The following is a 21,451-nucleotide window of genomic DNA, read 5'->3' on the forward strand; positions in this document are numbered from 1 at the left end:
TCCACTCCTCAGCACCTCCCCTCTGGGGTTCACGCCACACCATGCTGACCTGTCAGTTTCTAGAACACAGTCAAGCTCTTTCCTGCCTCTATATTCTCTTTCAGGGCTGCCCCTCACAGAGGAGTCATGCTCTGTGACCTTGGCTGCCCTACAGTCGTCCTGCCCCCCACCCATCCACTTTCTCTGCTGGAGGGATGTGAGGGGTGAGGGAGCTAATTCTGTGTCCAGTGGGTGCCCAGGCCATGCTCCAGTAAGCTGTGGTGAGTGACCCTAATTCAGCCTCTGAGGAAGCACATTTTCTGAGCCAGGGGTGTTGTCAGGGCCACATAGGGCCTCCCCACTGGAAGGGAGCACCCCCGGGGGCCAGCCACAGCCTCCTCCAGGCCCGGCAACTTCTCCCAAAGGCAGGGCCCATACTCGGTGGGCATAGGAATCTGGTCCCTCCAAGTCCCTTCTCCCCAAATGCACCTCCTTCCACCCCCCTTCCACCCCGCCTCCCCTCATGTCTTCACCACCAACAGCTGCAAAATTTCAGCCAAGAGCATAAAAGACAGGTGCTTGTGTTTAGCTTTATTCTTTTAAGAAGAAAAACAATGAAGAGACAAACCCTAGGAAATCAAGTGGGGGAAAAAACTCAGCCCTGCTTTCCGGGGAAATGTTAACTCAGCGAATTGAAATGCTGGAGATGAATGTGGGACTGCCGGGTGGAGCCTGTCACACCCGCGCTGACAGTGACAGCATGGTGACGGTGGGGGACGCAGGCAGCGCTGGGCTGTGAGGCTTGACGTCAGCGCCCCCATTCTGCAGTCTCCTGAGCTCCCTCCCCTGTGCCCCAGCCGCCCCCTCCAGCTCAGAGTGGGTCGGGGGAGCTCTCTTGTCAGCCCCGCCCCACCACCACGTGGTGTTAAGTCCCCTACACCCCTCATCATTTAGGAGAGTGCTCCCTAATGATGGTGTGATATGATTTATAATAATATGTATTTGGTTCCCCCCCACCTCCTGTTTCTGGCACAGAGCTCCTAAAACTCTTGGAATTTCTTAAGTGATAAGAGCAAGGGGAGCATCCTTTGTTATAATATTTGGCCTTTTGTCCTCTGCTCCTAAACAGCCCTCCACCAGCCTGAGCCAGAAAGGTGAAGGGAAAGTCTTGTTATTCATAACAAGCCACTTTCAACCAACCTCAGTTTATGTTAATGAAGTGACTTTTGGAAAACCTCTAAACCTGGGGGCTGGTTGCCAGGAGAACCAACCATGTGATCAGAGAGTTGGAACTTTCAGCCCTCCCCGCCCCCACTCCAGGGAGGAGAGAGGGGCTAGAGATGGAGTTCAGTCTCCAGTGGCCAATGATATAACTGATCATACCTGTATAATGAAACCTTGATAAAAACAATCAAAAGGACAGGGTTCAGAGAGCTTCTGGGTTGGTGAATGCATTCACACACCGAGAGTGTGGTGCACCCCAGTTCACTGGGGACAGAAGATCCCACACTCAGGACCCTCCCAGACCTCACCCTGTGTATCTCTGCATCTTGCTGTTCATCTGTATCCTCAGATGCAGTATTGTTTTCTGGGGTTGGAAAAAAATACAGGTGGTGCCGAGGTGGACTCAGCAAGAGATCGTGGCCCCCTTGGCTTTCTAGAAATCACCCCCTTCAGGACTCCCTGGATGGGAGTGTTGGGAAGTGGCCCTCCTGCCCTCCTCTGTCCCAGAGAGAGTTCAGCCTTCAAGGAAGTGGGCTGCATTCCTGTTTCCAGAGCACTGGATACATAGCCCCCTTGTCATCGACTATGACCATGGATCTGCTGGACACAGCAGGATTCCAAGTGGATTAAGTTCTCAGAGGAAAGAAAAGTAGAGAAAGATGTGTGGCATCTATGAAGAGGAACCCTTCAGATGTAGCTACTCACCACTAGGCTGTGAGATGGAGTGTGAGGGAGGGAACAGAGAATGCTTAGAGAAGAGAGCAGAAACCCAGAGCAGCAGCCAGTGAGATGGAGAGCAGTCGCCCTCTCTGGGTACCTCCCGGGTACCCCCGCCCCGGAACCTGAGCTAGGCCCAGGCCAGAAGCTATCAAGCAGGACCTCTGGGCAGCAGCTTGTGAGTTGGAGGGAAAGGCCTGCTGCCCACCCCACGCAGTTACCACCACACCCAGAATGTTTAATCCTCTAATGAGCCGTCTCGTCCCCACGCAGCATCTGCCCATGTGGCTCTGTGGGAGCCTGGTCTCACTAAGCAGCTGTGAGTCGTTTAGGACAAAGTGGGAGCCGTCTCTTTGGCACAATGCTGAGCCTGTTGTGATGAGCATTGAGGGAAAATGATGAGGGGACAAACTGGACCCCCATATGGGCCTGACCAGGCCAGAGGCTGGGGGAAGGAGCTGGGTATAGCTGCCAGGCTGGCTCTTACTTTCAGGGCCCCTCTCCCTTGGGCCCCCACCCACAGCAGGAATGTTGTAGCAGAGCCTGCCCACACTCCTTTCCCCATCCTTTCAAATCTCTTGTTCTCCCAGCTCCTGGCAGGTCCACTCAACCCCACTTTGCCGCTGAGTACCCTTGAATGAGGGGTAATCATTCCAGAGACGCAGCAGGGAAGGTTTCTCTGCCCTTAGGGGAAAAGAAAAATATGTCCAAGTCCATTTGTTTAAATTATTCAGCCCTCCAAGCTCCAAAGCTGCTTGTAGGCGTGCCCTGAGGTGGCTAGAGAGCCTGGTTAACTGGGGTGGTCTGAGCCGTCAGCACCACGGACAGCGCCACAGTCCTGAGCCACCACCAGGTGCCCGGAGGATGGGGGCAGGGGAAGGGCTAGGCCTAAGAAAACCCCTATTCTCGAGGCCCTGAGAGTTCGTCCTTTTGACTGCAGCTTGAAGGGACATCGGATAAGGAATGTCACCGCAGGGCCCAGATGCCTGGTAATCAACCATTCTTGGTGCCCTGCGTGGAAAGGCAATTAAAGCAAGAATTAAAAAGCCATAGCATCATTTAAAATCCAATAACACGGCTGGCCTGAAATGTGTCCTCAGTCTCTGGGGAGGGTGGAGCGGCGTGTGGGGAGGTGCTGAGGACAGAGGGATGCGGCGACAATGGAAGAGAGAGTCTGAAAGGGAGAAAGTGGTGGCATGGGAATGGAGGTTTCTGAGTCTCACATGCCTTCCCACCACGTAGCCAAAGTCCACTCACCCCACTCCCACCCCACCCTGCCTTGGGAGTCCTCCCTGATGACTGGCCTTAAGAAAGTCCTCTCCTCTGGAGTCCTCTAGCGCTTGCTCCCCTCTCGTGGTATTCAGTATTGATTCCTGGCTATTCGTCTTCCTTCTTAACCAGAGTATGTGCTTCTGCGGGGATGGACTGTGATTATGTTAGCAGTCCACACCCAGTGTCTTTGGCTGAAGCTTTTCACATAGTCTCACCCTTGCACCCCATCACCTCCCCACAAGCCAGCCAGTCCATCCCTAAATTGAGAATAATAAAAGCCACGATCGTCAGAAGCCTGTGTGTTAAAACACAAAGCAAGTCCGGCCATTCCCCCCCTTTTGTTGCCAGTATCTAAAAAGGGCTCATGCACATCCCTTCCTGTAAAAGCTCTGAGTTTGCTTTTCACTCCTAAGAGACCCAGAGAATTTCTAATCTACTAAGATGACGTTAACCCTTTTCACATCAAATAAAGCCCTCCTGCAGGTAATCTTCCTGTCACAAGCTGACTGCCTTGATGTGACTTGGAAGTGAGTGGGGATACTTGGTTCCCTTTCATTTTCCCTCCTTCTTAGTAAAATCCTAAACCGGGAGGATTCACGTTTGATAGGAGCTGTTCTTGCAATTTATGCCTCCTGTCCTTTGGGAGCTTACTCGTGTCTATTTTAAATAAATTCCCTCTTTTTTCTCTCCTTTTTACAAAGAAAACAACTGCAAATCTTCTCTGAGGATAGCTTTTCTTTGGGGTGGAATTCAGTTCTGACAGCCAAACATTCGTGAGATGGGCCTGGGTGAATAATGATTAAATGATTTCTCTCTGTGATTGGGTCTTTGCCTGAGACCTGGGGGTGTTCCCTCAAAGTCCTGCAGTGTTTTGGGCTGCAGTTGCAAGAAAAGTAATATTCTAAGAAGTGGAAAAGGAAACAGAGAGATGAGTGCTCCCGGGGCGGTGAGGGTGAGCTCCGATGCCCCCGTCTTCAGGGCTGCTCTGGGCAGCTCTTTCTTGTTTTACATCTAGGGAAGAATAGTCAAGGCTTGCCACCATCTAAACCACTCTCTCCGAATCCAAATTCATCTTGCCAATGATCCTATAGTGTGAACACAAGATCATGCCTCTGTCTCGCCTTGCTATCCCAACCGGGATTTTAGGACCTGCCCATTTGGACCATGCACCTCCTTCACTTAGGTGTGGAGCACGATAGACTACATGGGTTCAGGACCTGAGGACCACACTCATTGTGGTGGGAGACCAGGTCTCTGCTCAGTCAGACATTCATGAAGGGGCCAGATTAATGGCTCCTTTAGCAGCAAACAATGCCCCCTGAATTCCTTGGTGAACTCACCCTCCTCCACTGCCCTCCACACTTGCCCAGACCCCACCTGGCCACCAAACCCTAGCGCTGGACCACAGCGGAAACAGAATCCTCACCCTTTCCCTGCCACTCACCTCCAGAGTGGGCTGGTGGGAAGGAGCCTGCATGACTGCCACAGCTGTCAACGGCAGAGGCTGCGTGTGGCCCGCTGCTCCCGTTAGCAGCTGTTGGCAGCCCCCCAAATCCAAAAAGCATCAGCCCAGCAGATGTGGGGAAGTCAATGACTGAGGTTCACTGATGCAATGGAAGAGAAGAAGTTTGGACAGCTGAATCTACCCTGAATCTTTCACCTGAATCTATCCTGAATTAGGCTGACATTTGAAATGACTTTGGCTCCCATCCACACGGCATAAAACCTCTACCAAGATTTCTCTCCTTCTTAAACATGAAAGCACGAACTTTTCTCAACCACCAGCTTCCCTAATCGTTTATGAAAATGTGTCAGCTGTCCCTGCCTCCTTGTCCTATCACCTCGTGCCCTGGGATCAGGGAGCTGGGAGCTGCCCGTCCAGAAGGGGTTGAAGAAAAAGGAGATGCCAAACTTTCCTTAAAATTAATTTGTCACTTTCAAAGCCATCTGCTTTCTCTTCATACACATCTCTCATCTCCATAAAAATAAAAACATATAGTTAAAATTAAATAAAAAGACCCAGTGTCACCAGCTCAATTCACAGAAGGAACAGATCTCACTGAAGTCCAGGCCACAGACCCAGCTCTTAGCACCCATGTTCCTGTCCCTGGAAGAAAAGTTATGTGACCTCTTCTTCTTAAAGTTTTATAGCAGCAGTTTTCATGATAAACCCCCATAAATAGAAAGGGAACCCAGAAGCAAGTTGGCGACGGGGACATTTCTAAAAGTATATTAACCACCCGGGGATGTATTGACTGGGAAGTAGGCAGGAATGCTATTGTAAAACTCAACCGAGTCCCCAAGTTCTGTGCACACGGTCAATAGTCCATGAGGCTGAACTGAATAGAATAGCATCTTATCGGACTGTTTCAGGTCCAAGTTGTCGTCGCATGTGGGTTGGACTCTACAGGAAACTGGAGGTGCAGGAATGTTCACTGAAGTAGCAGATGTAACACACAAACAAGAAGCTCAACAAAATTGGAAGTTAATTCTGGGTGGACCCCCTGAATGTTTGTGTTCTCCTCTCCACTGGCACTATTTCTCTTGGGCTACGGTGGTGTCTTCTGTGTATCATTTCTCAATGAATCATTTGTGCATTCTGAAAAAGGACCCCGCGCCATAGAAGGAAAAGAGTAAAAATACCTCACAGGTCACCAAAGCCTGCGTCTCCTGGGCCAGGGCACCGTTGTTGCCTAAAATACATCTCTCAGTGCTTTTCCTGTCCTAGTTTTAAATGCCATCCCCATCAGCTAGGAGTCTTGCCTGTGAGCCCAGTCGCACAGCTCTAGCTCTGTGGGGGACGTCAAGGGCTTGGAACCAAAGGGGAAGCAACAGCTATCCCGACCCCTCCCCCATAGCTCCCGCACTTGAGAAGCTGTGTTCTTTGCCCCTCCTTGGCCTTGGCATGAGGTGAGCAGTGTACGTTTAATTCTTCCCAGTGTTCTGGGCAAGCTGACCTTTGGAAACCTTTCATTTTCCATTTTGATGTCATAAGCTCTGGCACTCCCAGTAATCCCAGGCTATTCCTGCTCATCTGAACTCCGTCATCCTTTAGACGCCATACTTTGCCTCTTTGAGGGGAAACAAGACAGGGTTTGAGCCACCACACCTCCCCCCAGAGGCCCCCAGTTGCAGCTTTCCTTCTCCGCCAGCCCCTTCCTGCCACCCACATCCTCCGTGCTGTGTCCTCGGGCCTCGATGACATATGTCCAGCAGCTCACCTGCCCGTTTCCAGCTCGTAGTTCTAACCTCCCTGTGTCTTCTTGCATTAGGTCTCTGTCCGTCCTGATGTTTGCTGCATCTCCCAATTTAGTCTCAGCTGCAAATTTAATTAGCATGCTGTTGCCTCCCTGTTCCAGGCCATTAATGAAGATGTTATGGCAGTACCCAGCAAACAATATTTTCAAGGTCATGAGGAGAGCAGAGCTGAGCTGCTAATACCTCTGCCCAACAAGGGGGAAAGAAGCAATCAAGTGCCCACATGTGGTTTGAGTCATTTCCTCTGGGTTTTGGGAACTTCCTTCCTCTGACTCGGGTTAGGTCTTTATGCCTCTCCTCAGCCTCAGCTGCTGCACATCCGGGACAATTCCCACTTGGAGAATGAAGAACATCAGATTATGCCTTCGTTTTATTTTTGTCCAGTTTGTACCAGGAGAAACAGCCACTAATTGAGCATTTGGAGGGAGAGACGGTGTGCATGATAAAGACAAAGTAGTCGTCATCAGGCTTGTTATCCGGCCACCTCTCCATTCCTGAAGCATTAGCTGTGACAGTGGGAAATACACATCGAGGCCGAGGCACCGGACAGAGAGGGGAGAGCAGGCACGTTCCTGCTGAGCTGGTTCCTGAAAGGGCCGACCCACAAGATCTGCAGCCAAGAGGGGCTCATCCTTGCAGCTGGTGCCCCAGCCCTGCTTATGATCCCATAGCCGACCTTGAGCCCTCCCGCCCCTCCCCGTAGTCTACATCCCCCTCTGCATTACAAAGAGTAGCCCTTTATGAACCCTGATTTGCCTTCTTTCCACAGCAAACTGCAGATATCACAGCGCAACTCTGCAAATTGCTTGGATCAGAAGTACTGAATCACAGGAGCGATACAGGATAATGCTATTTACGCCCAGAAAATTGATCCCGGGTTATTTACTGTTTCCAGCACTTCCCTTCTCCCCATCTCTCACTGCAGGCCTGTCTCCGGTTCCCAAGCTCCTAATCATTTCTCAGACTGAGTGTCTTGAAGGTGTCTCTGGACCAGAGCCCAGACTGGCCCAGCAGAGTGTGAAGGGGCAGGGCGGGGCGGGGCGGGGAGGGGGGAATGGCTTTGCATTTTCCCCGTGCTTGGCAGACAGGCTTGCCCCCCTCCCTGCCAAGCTGCAGTCCCTCTTGGGTCCAGATCTGGTCTCTCCAAACCTAAGAATGTATGAGAACCATCTATGCGTGTCCCAGATGGTGGGCTGGGACTGCCTCACGGTCAGATGCCTTGCCAGGCAGATGGTTTAGGGAGAGAGCCACAGGTTTGGAGAATTTGTACCTGGCCTCTGTTATGGGCCTTCCCCAGCTGTAAACATTCATGTGCTCACTCATCAAACAATGAGAGGCAAAAAAGAACAGTGGATTCTGAAGCCAGACTCCTGAGTTTGAATCGTGGTCCTGCCATTTTAATATCTGTGTGACATTGGGCCAGCTGTTTCACCTCAGTTTTCCCACCTATAAAATGGGATAATAGCCATACCAGCCTCACAGGGTTGTTGTAAGATTTTTTAAAAATTGATACATGTGTTGTCTGGCTGATATTTATTAGATATCAAACACCTTTCACACTCCAGATACTGTCAAGGTCAGGGGTCAGCAAACTTTTCCTACAAGGTCCAGATAATAAATATTTTTGGCCTTGTGGGCATTAATGTCTCTGTCACAAGCTATTCAACCTGCTGCTAAAACCCCAAAACGGCCATAGACAATAAGCAAAGAATGAGCGTGGCTGTGTTCCAATAAAACTTTATTTATAGACATGGAAATGTGAATTTCATATCAATTCACCTGTCACTAAATATTATTCTTCTTTTGATTTTTTTGATTATTAAAAACATAAAAATGACTCTTAGCTCAAAGGCTATATGAAAACAGAGGGCAAGGTGGATTTGACCCGTACTGGCCAACCCCTGGTGGAGGCGCTGGAGATGCAGATGCTGACGTGTCCTGCCCACCGTAGGAGCCCACGAGCTTCCCTGAGCCTGGGAAGGGCTCCTTCACAGCCCTCAGGCTAACTTTGTCCCCACCATCGTCTCTGACCTTGCCTTAAAAATCTCTCTTGAGACTGTCATACAGAGTGAATTGAGTCAGAAAGACAAAAACAAATATCGTATATTAACACATATACGCAGAATATAGAAAAATGGTACAAATCAACAGGTTTGCAAGGCAGAAATAGAGACGCAGATGTAGAGAACAAACATATGGACACCAAGCGGGGAAAGTGGAGAGGGTTGGGAGGAAATGAATTGGGAGATTGGGATACCAAATTGTATGCTCTAAATATATGCAGTTTATTGTATGTTAACTGTATCTCAATAAAAGTTCTAAAAACATTTTTTTTAAAAGAAAAAAAAATGGTACAAATCAACCGGTTTGCAAGGCAGAAACAGAGACACAGATATAGAGAACAAACATATGGACACCAAGTGGGGAAAGTGGGGGCGGGGGGGTGGGTTGGGGGGAATGAATTGGGAGATTGGGATTGCCATATATACATTACTAATAAGGAAAAAATATCAAATTGTACACTTTAAATATATGCAGTTTATTGTATGTCAATTGTATCTCAATAAAAGTTCATAAAAAAAAAAGGAGTCTCTCTTGAAACGGGGGCAGTGAGGCTCTGACCAGGCCAAGGTTAAGAAATGGCAATTCAGTTCCAAGCCCTGGCATTTTGAGCTCTAATTCCTCTCAGATAAATCTCAGACTCCGGAGACCCAATGCACAAGTGTGTCACCAATCCAGTGCTCTGGAAGGGGTCTAATCTCACATCGGGAATAGAAGGACGGAGCCCCAGCTGGTGGGAAGACTTGCTGAGCAGGGAATTCAGAGGTTATCTGGGTTGGGTTTGAAGTACTGCAAACATTTGTTTCTTTCAGAGGGCAGAAGCCAGAGCCGACAGAGGATGACAGAATATGGGTTCCTGGGTGAAGAGCAGAGGTTCTGGATGTTTGGGGCAGCCTCTTTGGAAGGCACTAATGGCCAACAAAATTCACCTGGGGAATGGCCTCTGCCCACCGGACTCTCGGGACTTCACACTGGTCTGCCCAGCCACCTCCCCACTGGTCTCCCAGCCCCACCTCTCCGTGCTCCAATGCCTGCACCCTGACACTGAGTGACCTACCACCATGACATGTTTGTCATATCCCCTTCAAGACACCATGAGGACCCCCGACTTCCTCCTCCATCAAATCTAAATCCTTCTGCTTGGCTTCTAAGGGTCCCTACTCTCGGGTCCCAGATGGACCCTCTTTCAACCATACAGTGGACTTCCTGGGACACCCCCAACCTGCCATCCTCTGCACCTGGGTGTTCTGCATCCCAGAAGCCCCATTCCCACCCTCTGCCACACCCGGCCACATCCTTGACCTTTGTGTGAAGGGCTCTTGCAATAGGGTCACAGAAGAGGGATTTAATTGTGCCTCCATTTCCTTATGTGTAAAATGGGGAGAGTAAGAGCACCGAGCTCACGAGGTTGCTGAGGTTTAACTAGAACACGTGTGTCAAGCGTTCCCTCAGTGGTGCCAGGGTCACCACTGTGTTTAGAACCAGCACCGGCCAGCAGCAGCAGCCCTGTCTGGTTCCAGAATATGTTCACCTCTTCCCTCTTTGAATTTCTTTAAAGTTACCATGTGAATGACACAATTACCACAAAAAGGTTTCCTGGGTAAGTGTCTCTCCTCCCCATTTAGGCTACAAATCTTTTGTACTGGAAGCATTACCCCATCCCAGGCCCTCCATGGAGATGCTGGGTCTGGGCTGTCACTTGCTTTTCCCTAATCTATTGAAATGTGGCCACACACTCTGGCATCCTTTGTTTTGTGAGGAGCTTCAAGGGAAAGGCTGAAGACAAGTTATCTTCCCAGTTCAGCTCTCCGACAGGCCGACGAAGAGTCTGATCACTAGAGTGGCCTGGAGACCCTCAACATTACATATTTAAATAACAAAAAAGAAAGGGCTTTCATTAAAATGACCCTCCAGGGCGGCAGTCGAACTCTGAGTGGACAGGAGAGTGCCATAGGGGCAGGGGCTGGCCTCCACCAAACCCTGACTGTCACTCGAGGAAAAGGCCTTCCAGGAAAGGCCCAGACGTCCACGGCCTGGCAGGCCCTGCCCGTTGTTTCCATGAGCTCCAAGAATCCAGGCTCCCCACCCAGAGCCCCCAAAGGTATGGGCAAAGGTTAATGGGCTCCAGAGGGAGTACAGGAGGTATATAAGGCCCCATCAGACCAGTCAGACACCAGAGGACAAGCAGAGAGAGGCTCCGCCCGGCTCGCTCAGGCCACACTCACTGTGAGTAGCCAGAGAAGGTGGGCGGGGGAGATGTCAGCAGGAGTCTGAGGGTGGGATGTGAGCTGAGCCAGCGACGTCCAGGGCTCTGGGGTGAGCTGACCCGCTCCTGTGGCCCTCTGCCACCTTCAGATACCTACCTGGGCTTCAGACTGAGCGCCCCAAGCTGGTTTCCAGAGCACGGGTTAGAGCTGCACACAGTGGGCAAAGGCAGGGCTGCCCCGAGGCACGCAGGCTGGAGGGAGGAGCAGGGGGTGCAGATCCTGGCAAAAGAGGCTCCGCCTGAGGTCCGTGGTGCCATCGACTGCAGGCTGGGAACCCAGGCCAGAGCCCGCATGGACGCAGGGCCATCCCACTTGGCGTGGAGTCTTGGCTCTGGGAAATTAAGGGGGAAAACCTGGGTCCCTAGGGAGACGACATGGCTGGGAAAGACTAGCGGGGCCTGGGGTTCCTATGGGAGAAAGAGAGAAGAGACGGGCACCCCCTCAGACAGAGCTGAGCACTTGAAGCCTGGAACCCCACCCTCAGTGATGGAAAGTCCGCGGCTCATCATGCAATGAAAAGCCCTCGCTTCCACGCTGAGCTCCCCAGAACGCAAATGAATGTAGGTGACATGCCGGCTGCCAGTTGGATCAAGAAAATGAGCAGCAATTGGATTTTTGCCTTTTTTTATTTAAAGTTTTTATTGATTCTTATGGAGTGAATTAAATGTGAACACAAGAATGAAAAGGGATCTATTGCATCTCCGTGAAGGAAATGGGACGCCATCAGTGTGACAGACCCGTCTGCTCCGCGAGGAAGCTGGGGCCCCAGAGACTCCGCAGGGAAAGGAAAGGAGGAACAGTGACTCGGAGCCCCCCACTCTCACCTGTGCTCTGTTCCCTCAACAGAGCATGGGGCCTCGGCTTCTGAGAGGTGGTCTTCAGTGGGTGGGTGGTCCTTCCCACCCTCCTGGGAATTTGTATGCAGCTGGCGTGGGAGGCTTTGGCTGTCTGAGCTCTCGTGTTCTTGCTCATGGAGTTTTAGTGACATGGAGAGAGACCAAGTAGGACAGGGCAGCAGGACAGCAAGAAGGCAGAGGGGGCTTCAGACAACCAAGGAGACGGGTCCTGGCGGAGAGGCAGGACGCAAGCCCACAGCCTTGGAAGATCCTCTCCAAAGGGGGAGTCGAAGTTGGACCTGCAGGGAAGCTTGGGAGCCAGTCTGGGGCAGGACTCTCTCCTACCAATGGAATCCAGCCCTCCCAGGGGCTGTAGGAGCCCTGAGTTGACCCCCAGAAGCTCCTTATCTGAACCCTGTAATCTCCCCACCCCCACTGCAGCAGAGGCTGCCCCGTGTGCCTTCCCTGCTCCAGGGTCCTGCCCCCTGCAGTGCCCTTCTCCTCCTTCTGTAGGCTGAGGCCATGCGGAGTGGGTATTAGGATGGGCACCAGGCCTCAGAGGGCCAGGCCTCCAGCCCCCGCTGCCTTCAAATGGGTCCCTTCACCTCCCCAGGTCTCCTCCCCTCCCACGATCACACCTGCTCCCAGGTAGGTGTGAGGAGGAGCGTGTGGGAGAGGGCTTGGAATGGCAAGGAATCAACCAAGGCCAGCACCCAGCAGGCCACGCTGCCCTCCACAGGGCCATCCTGCCCTTGCCCCTTCCTCAAGCCCCTGCACTCCTGAGGTCCCCAGGCCCACCTGCTCCCTGGCGTCTTGGCAGCTCCCCTTCCTGCCAGCCATTCCCAACAAACCCACTTCCAGGATGAGGGAGGGCCTCACGCTGGCACCTCACCCGCACTGGAGGCATGGGAGAGGGGGACCTGGGTGTTACAGGGAGGAGGTTGTTTCCGGATGATGGCCAGCAGGCAGCTGGACTTGCTGGAGCTGGGGAGGGGCTTGTTCCAGAGCCCGTGCTGGCCTAGGGGGGTGGGACCCCGCTCTGCTCTTCGATGGTATTCCAAGGTGAAGTTTTCCATTTAGTTCTGCCTCCATGCGGGCAGAGGGTCTTGGCCCCTTCCTCTCTAGACCTGAGGTCTTGGCCTGGTGCTCCCAGGCAGAGCCAGAATCAGCTGGGCCTGGGTGCATCCCTTTCCTTCTCTTAATCGGCTCAGGGAGCAGGCAGTGCTCGCTGGATCTTGGGGCTTGGTTCTGCTGATAATCTAACAGTTTTTTATCTGCAACATGGGGTCCCTCCTGCTTCATTAGCCCAGTTAATCCCAGAAGACCTCCCCAGTAACAAAGGGAAGGGCCAACAAGTGGAATGATTCTTCTCCAGTATGTGCAGGGGGCAGGGCAGCCTCTCCCAGGTGCTTAGGGCAGAGAGGGGGCTCTGAGCTCCTCCGGTAAAGCCCCACACCAGGCCCAGAGAGGCTAAGCGGCTTGCTCAGGATCACACGGCTCCAGGTGGGGTGTGGACCAGAGCTGAGGGCTCCTGCCTCCAATGCAGCGGTCTGTCCTTGCTCCCTACACTTGGTGACAGGAGCTCCCTGTCATCATCCAGCTCCAGGATGCTGTCCCACAAGGCCGTGGCCGTCCTTCTGGTGGTGCACGCAGCCACCATGCTGACCTCCCAGACGGAAGCCTTCGTTCCCATCTTCACCTACGGCGAAGTCCAGAGGATGCAGGTAAGATATTCCCAGGCTGCCCGCCTTCCCATTGTGGCCAAGGTGACCCATATCCCTGCTCCTCACTGAAGTGACGTTAGTCTCTCTAAGGCCTAAGCATCCCTTTGATAAACCCATATTTAATCAACTATGCCAGGGACACTGGGGCAAGCATGAAGAACAAGGACCCCAGATAACCCCAGATTCCAGCCGTCCACCCGGCCACCTCTGCTCCTTCACTAGCACCATAAAGGTGTCAGTGGCTCCCACGGGCAACAGCTTTTCCCAGCCCTGCCCATCCTTCAGAGGAAATTTTCAATTCACAAGCCAGTATTTTCGGAGCACCTGCAGCACAAACGGCCACCCCAGGTGAGAGGCCAGACACACAAGGAACTCTCAGAACCTCTCGTCTTCAAGGAGCTGGCTCAGGAGCCAAGACACAAACATATGAAAAATTCACTAACGATAGAAACCAAATGGGAGATGTCACAAGGCAGGACGTGATTAACTGTCCCGTAAGTGATGCTGATGGTACGTGCTGAGTTCAGGGCAGGAGAAAGCATGGTGGCTGGTGCGGAAGAGGGGAACCTGAGCTGGGGGCCTCGAGAGAAAAGGATGGGGCACAGGTGGGCACAAATGTCTGAGCAGGAAAGAAGATGCCTTTCCATGGCGTGGTGGCCAAAGCCTCCTTCTCTTTAAAGCCCAGAAGAAAACAGGGCAGGCTTAATGGAACTCAGGCAGCAGAGCCTAAGGAAAACTGGGCCACTGGACCTGCCTCCCTGGGCCTTTTACTTTAGATGTCAAAGGGCTCTGAGTATCCTGCCACCTTTGTTTCTCTCTCTCTCTCTTTTTTTTTTTTGGCCTCACCACACAGCTTTGGAATCTTAGGTCCCTGACCAGGGCAGTGAGAGCCTGGAGTTCTAACCACTGGACTGCCAAGGAATTCCCTGTTTCTCTTTAAATGAGATGAAAGAATGGGACGTTCATGTCCCATGTGTCTGAGACCAAGGCTCCAACAGGGACACATAGATGAGTCAGGTCTCAGGGAGGTCACGTGGCCCCGAGGTGCAGCCTCTGTATCAACACGCTCTGTCCCGGGGCAGGTCTCCACACACCCAGTGAACAGCATCCTTTACAGAGGCCAGGCTGGACCCACTCCCCTTCTTCAGGGGCTGACATGCAAAGTGATGGAGGACATACAGTGGATCCCCTAACCCTACCTTCGTCCACCACTCAGCTCCCTCTGCAGAAAAGATGACCAACTGTTCCAGAACCAATGTGTCCCAGGGCAGGCCCAGAGCTGAACCCCCAGAGGGTCCTCAGAGAAGCCAAAGGAACAGGGTGTGTCTGATCTCAGTGCTCTGGGACCTGGCAAGCAGGATGCCTGGTGAGATGTGGGTCTGGACAGAAACAGTCAAACTCAGTATTACACGAACTGGCAAAATGGCAACCAAAGGAGGCCTGGCACGAGTCCACTCTGTGCTTTTCCGCCTCATAATTGCCAGGCACTGGGATTTTTATGAAGAAGCGGCAAACTCCATCCTCCATAATTCACCTCCCTGTCTTGCCTCTTATAAATCACTTCCCAGGGACTCCAGTTTCCGGGCCACCCCATGGCGCCCTCACAGGCTAGGCTGTCTTGCCATCTTTTTTTTATAGGCTCTTTGCTAAGAAAAACACATTGTCACACTTAATATGCAGGAAGGGCGGCCATTATTTTCAGCATTTTAACTTAATTAACAGTAACAGTGTGAGTGTAATGTTTGGACTACAAAGGAACGGATTCCTCTTCCAATCAAATTGTTGGTGGGCACATCGAGGGGCATCGTCAAGCCACTGGTGTCTGAGATGCCCTGTGAGAGGCGCCTGGGAAAAGGGGTTCTTTTGGCCTGTGATGGGGCGGGGGGGGGGCTGGGGGGCAGCTCAGGCCACTTAGAAACCCCAAGGGGCCATGGGTGGTTGAGGGAGGGTGAGTTTTGTACAATTTTGTGCTCGACCCCTAGGAAAAGGAGCGGTACAAAGGGCAAAAGAAATCCCTGAGTGTACAGCAGAGGTCCGAGCAGGTGGGCCCTCTGGGCCCCGCAGAGCCCTCAGAGGAGGAAGAAAAGGAAATCATCAAGGTGAGCAGACAGCAGGGGCAATGCAGGGAAACCCAGCAGGGGGATGATGCCCCGGCCACCACAGAATATGCTCTGAGCTGGACACTCAGGCAATGAGCTCCATCCTAAGAGGGAGAGCCAGACACCGATGCTGACACGATAAACCATTTCAGGCACCAAATAAGGAGGTAGGGTAGAGCGTGATGGTGGGGCTGGGTTGGGGGGTGGGGTAGGGAAGGCCTCTCAGAGGAGGTGACATTTGCTTTGAAACCTGAAGGATCAGGAGGAGCCACCCGAGCAAAAAGAGCTAGAGCAAGAACATCCCAGAAGAAGGAACAGGGAGTGCAAAGGCCCGGCTCAGGTAGCCCCTGGTGGGTCTGAGGCCCTCGAGGCCCAAGGGGTGCTGAGAGAGGCCAAGAGGCCAGCAGGGCCTGGTGGGCCAGGCAAGATGCCTGGGAGGCTGTTGGGAGTTCAAAGCAGGGAGATCATCTGATCCAACTTAGAAAGAACCAGGGCAGCAGGAGTGGAGGCAGGAGACCAGGCAGGAGGCAGCTGTGGTTCTTGGGACAGAGATGATAGGGGTGCGGTTTCCTCCCCTAGACAGGACCCTGGGAGACAGCTACAGTGTCACAACCCAGGGTCCAGGGCCTTGAGCGCCAAATAAGGATGCACAGATCGCCGGGGCTGGAGAGAGCCTTGAGTTTGTCTAGTATGGCTCTTAAATTTCACAGACTCATTTACTCAGACGGAGAGCACTTACTAAGCCCCTGATACGTGCAAGGCAATGGTTCTGGGCACTGGGGATAGAGTTACAAACAAAACAGACAAATCCTCTGCCCTTGTGAAGCTCATACTCCCGGGGAGACCAGAAACAAGATACTGGAAGCACCAACAACAGACCACAAACAGGATAAATAAGCAAACTTTACAGTAGGTCAGGTGATGATAGGTGCTGTGGAGGAAAATAAAACAGGGAAAGAAGATGGGGTTGGTGGTAATTTTAAATAGGGTGAACAGAGCAGGCGTCATGAGTAGGTTGGTGTTTGCGCAAAGACCTAAAGAGAGGGAGGGAGTGATCCATGAGGATATCTGGGGGAAGAGCTTTCCAGGCAGAAGAAACAGCCAGTGCAAAGGCCCTGAGGCAGGAGTGGGCCCAGTGCATTCAGGGAACCGTGAAGAGGCCTGAGAGGCTGGAGCAAAGGGAGGCAGGGGAGAGAGTGGGAGGTGAGGCCAGACTGTGGGCTTCATGAGCCGTTGTTTGGAGTTTGCTCTGATTCTGCTGAGGTGGGAGCCCTTGGGGGCTTTTAAGTGGAGGAGGGACACGATCTGATTTACCTTTTAAAAGAGTCTCCCCATCATCTGTGTTGAAAATAGACCACTGAGGAGGCTGCTGCCAGATCTAGAGAGAGAGAGAGAGAGGGAGGATGCGCGCTTCAGCCCAGGATGGTCATGGGGAAAGGCAGAGCAAAGTGGTCAGATTCTGGAAATATATTTTGGAGGTACAAGCCCACAGGATTTGCTGAAAGAATGGATATACATGTGAAGAAAGAGAAAAGTAAAAACTGACTTCAAGGTTTTGGGCTGAACACCTAGAAGAATGGATTTGCTACTCACGGAGCCGGTGAAGCCTGTGGTTGGCTCAGGTTGGCAGGAGGAAGATCAAGAGGTCAGACTGGACCTGTGAACTGTGAGATGCCTGTTGGGCACCCAGGTGGACACGTTGCATGGGCAGGTAGATATTCAAGCCTGGACTTCAGGAAAGGTTGGGGCTGGAGACATAAATGTGGGAGTCATCAGCGATTATACAGAATTTCAAGTCAGGACAAGGCGAGATCCTTGCGGGGGAGGTGTGGATGGAGAAAGAAGCCCCAGAACTGCGTGTGGAGCTTTACACTTTCCTGTAAAGGGGCCTGGGACGGGGGGAGACAGATATCTAGAGAGAGTGAGGGCCTTGCCACGTTCACACAGTGGTCAGGGCAGAACAGAGCTGGATTCCACACCTCCTGCCTCCCAGTGGACACTGGCCAGTGATCTTTGCAGCCCCTTGGGTCCCTGCAGCACGCTGTCCGTAGACAGTGAGGTCACACACGTAGCACAGAGAGTGACCTCGGTGCTGTCACTGCAGTGGCAGAAGAGGGGGGGCACTCCTTTCCTTCCCACATGCTCCCTGGGCTCTAGAGGAGGGAGCCGGGAGTGAGTCCTCCATCTGGCAGAGGGGGCGCTCGCTCAGAACTGCACTTGAAATGCACCTGAGACAGAGATATGGCACTGACTAGGAGGTTCCCACAGTACAGGTTATATCTGATGTAACATCTCAGGAGGCTTGGGGTGGGTACCTCTTGTCCTCTTTCCTTACCCTTAGAACCATGACATGCAGGCCAGGCCTGTGTCATCCAGTCCAGCCTCTTCATTTTAAAGGAAAGAAACCATCCCCACAGGCAGGGCTGGAACCCCAAGCCCGCAGACCCACCCCCAAGGTTGTCTTTCAGGCATCCTGAGCCCGTTTCCCACCTCCAGTGAGTCAGGTGGGACATGAGGGAGCAGGCCTGGGACTCCTCCATCGCGGCTCTCTGGAGCGTCAGGGGGTCTTGTCTTGTGCAGCAAGACCACTGAACTGGGAAGCTCTGGGGGGCAAGTTCAATTGGTGCCCCTGACTCTGCCCCAACAACCTCTCTTGGTGAAGAGCCTCCAGACAGCTCCTCCACGGTCTCACTTGTGTCCCCAGGGTGCTAGAGAAAGCGTAGCCTGGGGGTCCTGGGCACAGATCCTGGAGCCAGGCCCCCTGGATGTACTTCTCCCTCTGCTACTTATTGCCTGTGTGGCCTTGAGCAAGTGATGACCTCTTTGTCCTCAGTTTTCTCATCTACAAAATGGGGGCGTTAATCCCCATTAGTGTCTCTATATCATAGGGTTATTGAGAGGCTTAACCTGTGGAAAGCATTTAGAAGGACACCTGGCATCTGGACTCCCACGCGTTAGCTATTATCATTCAGGAGAAAGGGAGGGGACTTTCCTCCTCCTTTTCCAGCTTACCCAAGGTGGGGCTGGGCGGTGGTGGGGGAGGAGGCTGGTTGATCCTCCTCCCTCCCTGCTGGTCTCAGCAACTTCCTCGAGAATGGGGGGAGGGGCCAGAATTCCCAGCCAGAAGTCCCAGCCAGAATTCCCAGAGGACCCCAGAGGATTGGGAAGAGTGGCATGGCTCCCCGCGGTCCCTCCCACCACCTGTAGGGCACCCAGGGGTTAACAGAGCGCTCTCTCTTCTTGTTAACTCTGCCTTATTTCACAGCTGACTGCTCCCGTGGAAACTGGAATGAGGATGAACTCCAGGCAGCTGGAAAAGTACCAGGCCACCCTGGAAGGGCTGCTGCGTGAGATGCTGTTGTCCACCCAGAACAGTAAGGGGAGGGTGGGCGCCTCCGGGTTCCTATTCCTGCAGCGCAGCTGAGCATGGTTTGTTTTTCTGCTTTGCTCTTGGGAACCTGAAGCTGTCTTCTGCCGCAATCGCCCTCACCCCACCCCATCTGGAAGGGAGCCTAATCACGGGGGCAGGGAGGGGACGCAGGGGCAGGGCTCAGATGGCTGCGGGTGGTTGGGGAGACCCAATTCCCCAGCCAGCGGCATCTCCAGGCCCTGCGTCCAGGGCTCAGGCCCCTTTCCCTAACGCCTTTCTGGCAGAGGACCACAAGTGACAACAATCCCCACCCCTCCCCCTGCACAGATCCGTTCTTTCCCTCCCAAAAGCCACTGAGGCTGGTTGGTGACTTTAAAGGAAACCCTGGCGCAGTCTGGCCACAAAAGCCGCATTTTTCCCCCATCCATCCTGCAAATCAAAGTCCCGAGCCCCATTTGGCCTTGCCCGGGTCAAGGTCGGCCTGAGTTACTTGTGCAAAGCTAGGTCTTATGTGACAAACAGCCACTAATTTCTTCTCCTAGTCCCCAGGAGGAGAGGAGAGAGGCGGGGAGAAAATGTTGTTTGAGGCAGAGGAACAGGGAGGTTAAATTACCAGCCTCAGGCTACAGAGAAAGCTGGAGGCAGAGCCTAGCCAGACCTCCTCAGACCTGCAGGTGGGTTTAGAAGGCGGTTTGGTAGACAGACCTACTGACACTTCTCATCTGCAAATTTCCTTTGCTTTTCTCCAGCAGCCGAGTGACAGGTCACTTGGCGGAGAAGGTGGATGGATCCTCCCACCCCCTACCCAGAGAGGCCCGGAAATCTGCATGGCCTCTCCGCTGGGCTTGGAAAGAAAACACCCTCTCCCAAGCAAATCCCCCTCCAGCAAATAAATCATGAAATATAGAGAAATGACTCTCTTATTTAATATTTTAATTTCCAAAGGCCAAACCCAGGTCATGCTATAAAGGGGAAAATAATAAAGTTCAGAGGGAATTTGGCCATAAATGGTGCATATATTAGCAAAGTGTGTGCCTTTTGTTAAGTTCTGTGTTCAAATATTGAGACCCACGGAACTGGAAGATGTGCGCCGGCCCTTCCATTCTAGGTGAGGAAACTGAGGCCCAGAGAGATGGCATTTTTTTGCCCACATGCTGAGTCAGTGGCACAGCAAGCACTGAATTCAGGTCTCCTGAATCCTGGTCCATTTTCTGTTTACTGACTCGAGGTCTAATGGGCCGGAGCGTTTTAAGGCCTCTGCACTCAACCCCTTGCTGGGTAACTTCCAGCTAGCCCTTTAACCTCAATGAGCCTTTGCAAAAGCAAGGTGGTAATATCTGCTTTGAGATCCGGGGACAGAGGCACCCGCAAAAAGCAAATCACTATTATTATTATCACCTTGTAACTACATGCTCCAGCGTCTGTGGCAAAATTACACAGCCAACCCACTTATTTCTGCCTTCTAAACAAAACTGGATGGGAAATTTCATTCTAATTTAGTTTTACGTTAATGAATATTCATTTATTTATAAACTGGGGCCATATAGGAACGGAAGCTCCTTCCATCCATAGGTTACCAGCAATTAGACAACAGTGCCCATTCCATACTTCCACCCGCCCCAGCCACTTCAAGGGCTTAGCCATGGATAAGAGTCGGAACAAGACGACTCCAACCCTTAAAAAGGACCCTCGTTTGGGGTGCTCTGAATGCCCCCCCGGGGAACCTTACATGGGACCCAGAGCCTACACACTGCACGTTCACACAATTTCTGAGGCACGTACTGATCAACCCAAGCACAGCTGCCAGATCCCGGGTAATAAATGGGGAGAGAGGGCTGCAGCAGGGCACGTGGAGAGAGAAGGGGGGGAAAGCCCCAGGAATCTAGCTAATAAAGCATGCGATTGGAGGCACTGGGATCCAGGACTACTCCTTGCCCTTCCGACTTCCACCAGCTTCCTCCGTTATCAGTAACGCACTCCAAGAAGCAGAAAAACAAAATGTTCACTCTCTGTTTCCCTGGGGAAAACACAGATTTCGCGTCTTTTCCTCGCCCTCTGCTGAGATCTGCCCCTGCAGTGAGACCACCTTCCCCCATCACCAGCAGGGGGCGCTCATTTCTGGGGCAGGGTCCCTCTGTGGAGTTTTTCCGAAGCTCCTTGAAGGTGCCATGCAGGGAAATGACACCCCCAGGAGATTTCACCCCAGATAGTCTGCATCTTTTAAAATGGGTATTGCTTCAACAAGCACAGCACCTGGAACGCGTGAGGATGCTGTCGGTTCCGCAGAACAGCCGCGTTCAAAGCTCAGCGCTGCAGCCGGCTTGTCCCCCACCCTCACCCGGTGGCCTCTGAAGTGCTTCCCGGTAATGAGCCACAACGGGGGCCCAGCCACCACCTGCTTCTGTATGCGCAGCGCCCCGGCCGCCTGTTTAGATGTGTCGGTGCCTTTCTTCTCTTGTTTTCCTCCTCCTGCCACTGTTTGATTTCTCACCATCAGCTCAAATAATTCTTTTTCTCCAATAAGCAGCCTCCATTTCCAGGACAGAGGACTCGATAGCTTACAGGACATGCACAGCCCTGGAAGAAATTAAAACAGTGAGGGGCCGGGTGGGGGGTAGCTTGGGGAGGTTCTGTGCTGGGCCAA

At 52.6% G+C, this 21,451-nt stretch overlaps 1 protein-coding gene across 1 annotated transcript; it reads left to right on the forward strand.

The window, feature by feature from the left end:
* The first annotated feature begins 13,221 nt into the window (after positions 1-13,221).
* MLN (motilin) lies at positions 13,222-19,644 on the forward strand. The gene is made up of 4 exons (XM_057700213.1): positions 13,222-13,338; positions 15,321-15,437; positions 18,703-18,811; positions 19,557-19,644. The coding sequence occupies exons 1-4, from the start codon at positions 13,222-13,224 to the stop codon at positions 19,565-19,567; spliced, it is 354 nt and encodes a 117-aa protein (XP_057556196.1). The 3' UTR covers positions 19,568-19,644.
* Positions 19,645-21,451: the final 1,807 nt, after the last annotated feature.

This window comes from Hippopotamus amphibius, chromosome 11 (genome assembly GCF_030028045.1).
Source record: "Hippopotamus amphibius kiboko isolate mHipAmp2 chromosome 11, mHipAmp2.hap2, whole genome shotgun sequence".
Classification (NCBI taxonomy): domain Eukaryota; kingdom Metazoa; phylum Chordata; class Mammalia; order Artiodactyla; family Hippopotamidae; genus Hippopotamus; species Hippopotamus amphibius.

Coding starts and splice junctions, on each gene's coding strand:
- MLN (XM_057700213.1), top strand. CDS start 13,222: ATGCTGTCCCACAAGGCCGTGGCCGTCCTTCTGGTGGTGCACGCAGCC. Junction 13,339..15,320: donor GCGAAGTCCAGAGGATGCAG/GTAAGATATTCC, acceptor CTCGACCCCTAG/GAAAAGGAGCGGTACAAAGG. Junction 15,438..18,702: donor AAGAAAAGGAAATCATCAAG/GTGAGCAGACAG, acceptor CTTATTTCACAG/CTGACTGCTCCCGTGGAAAC.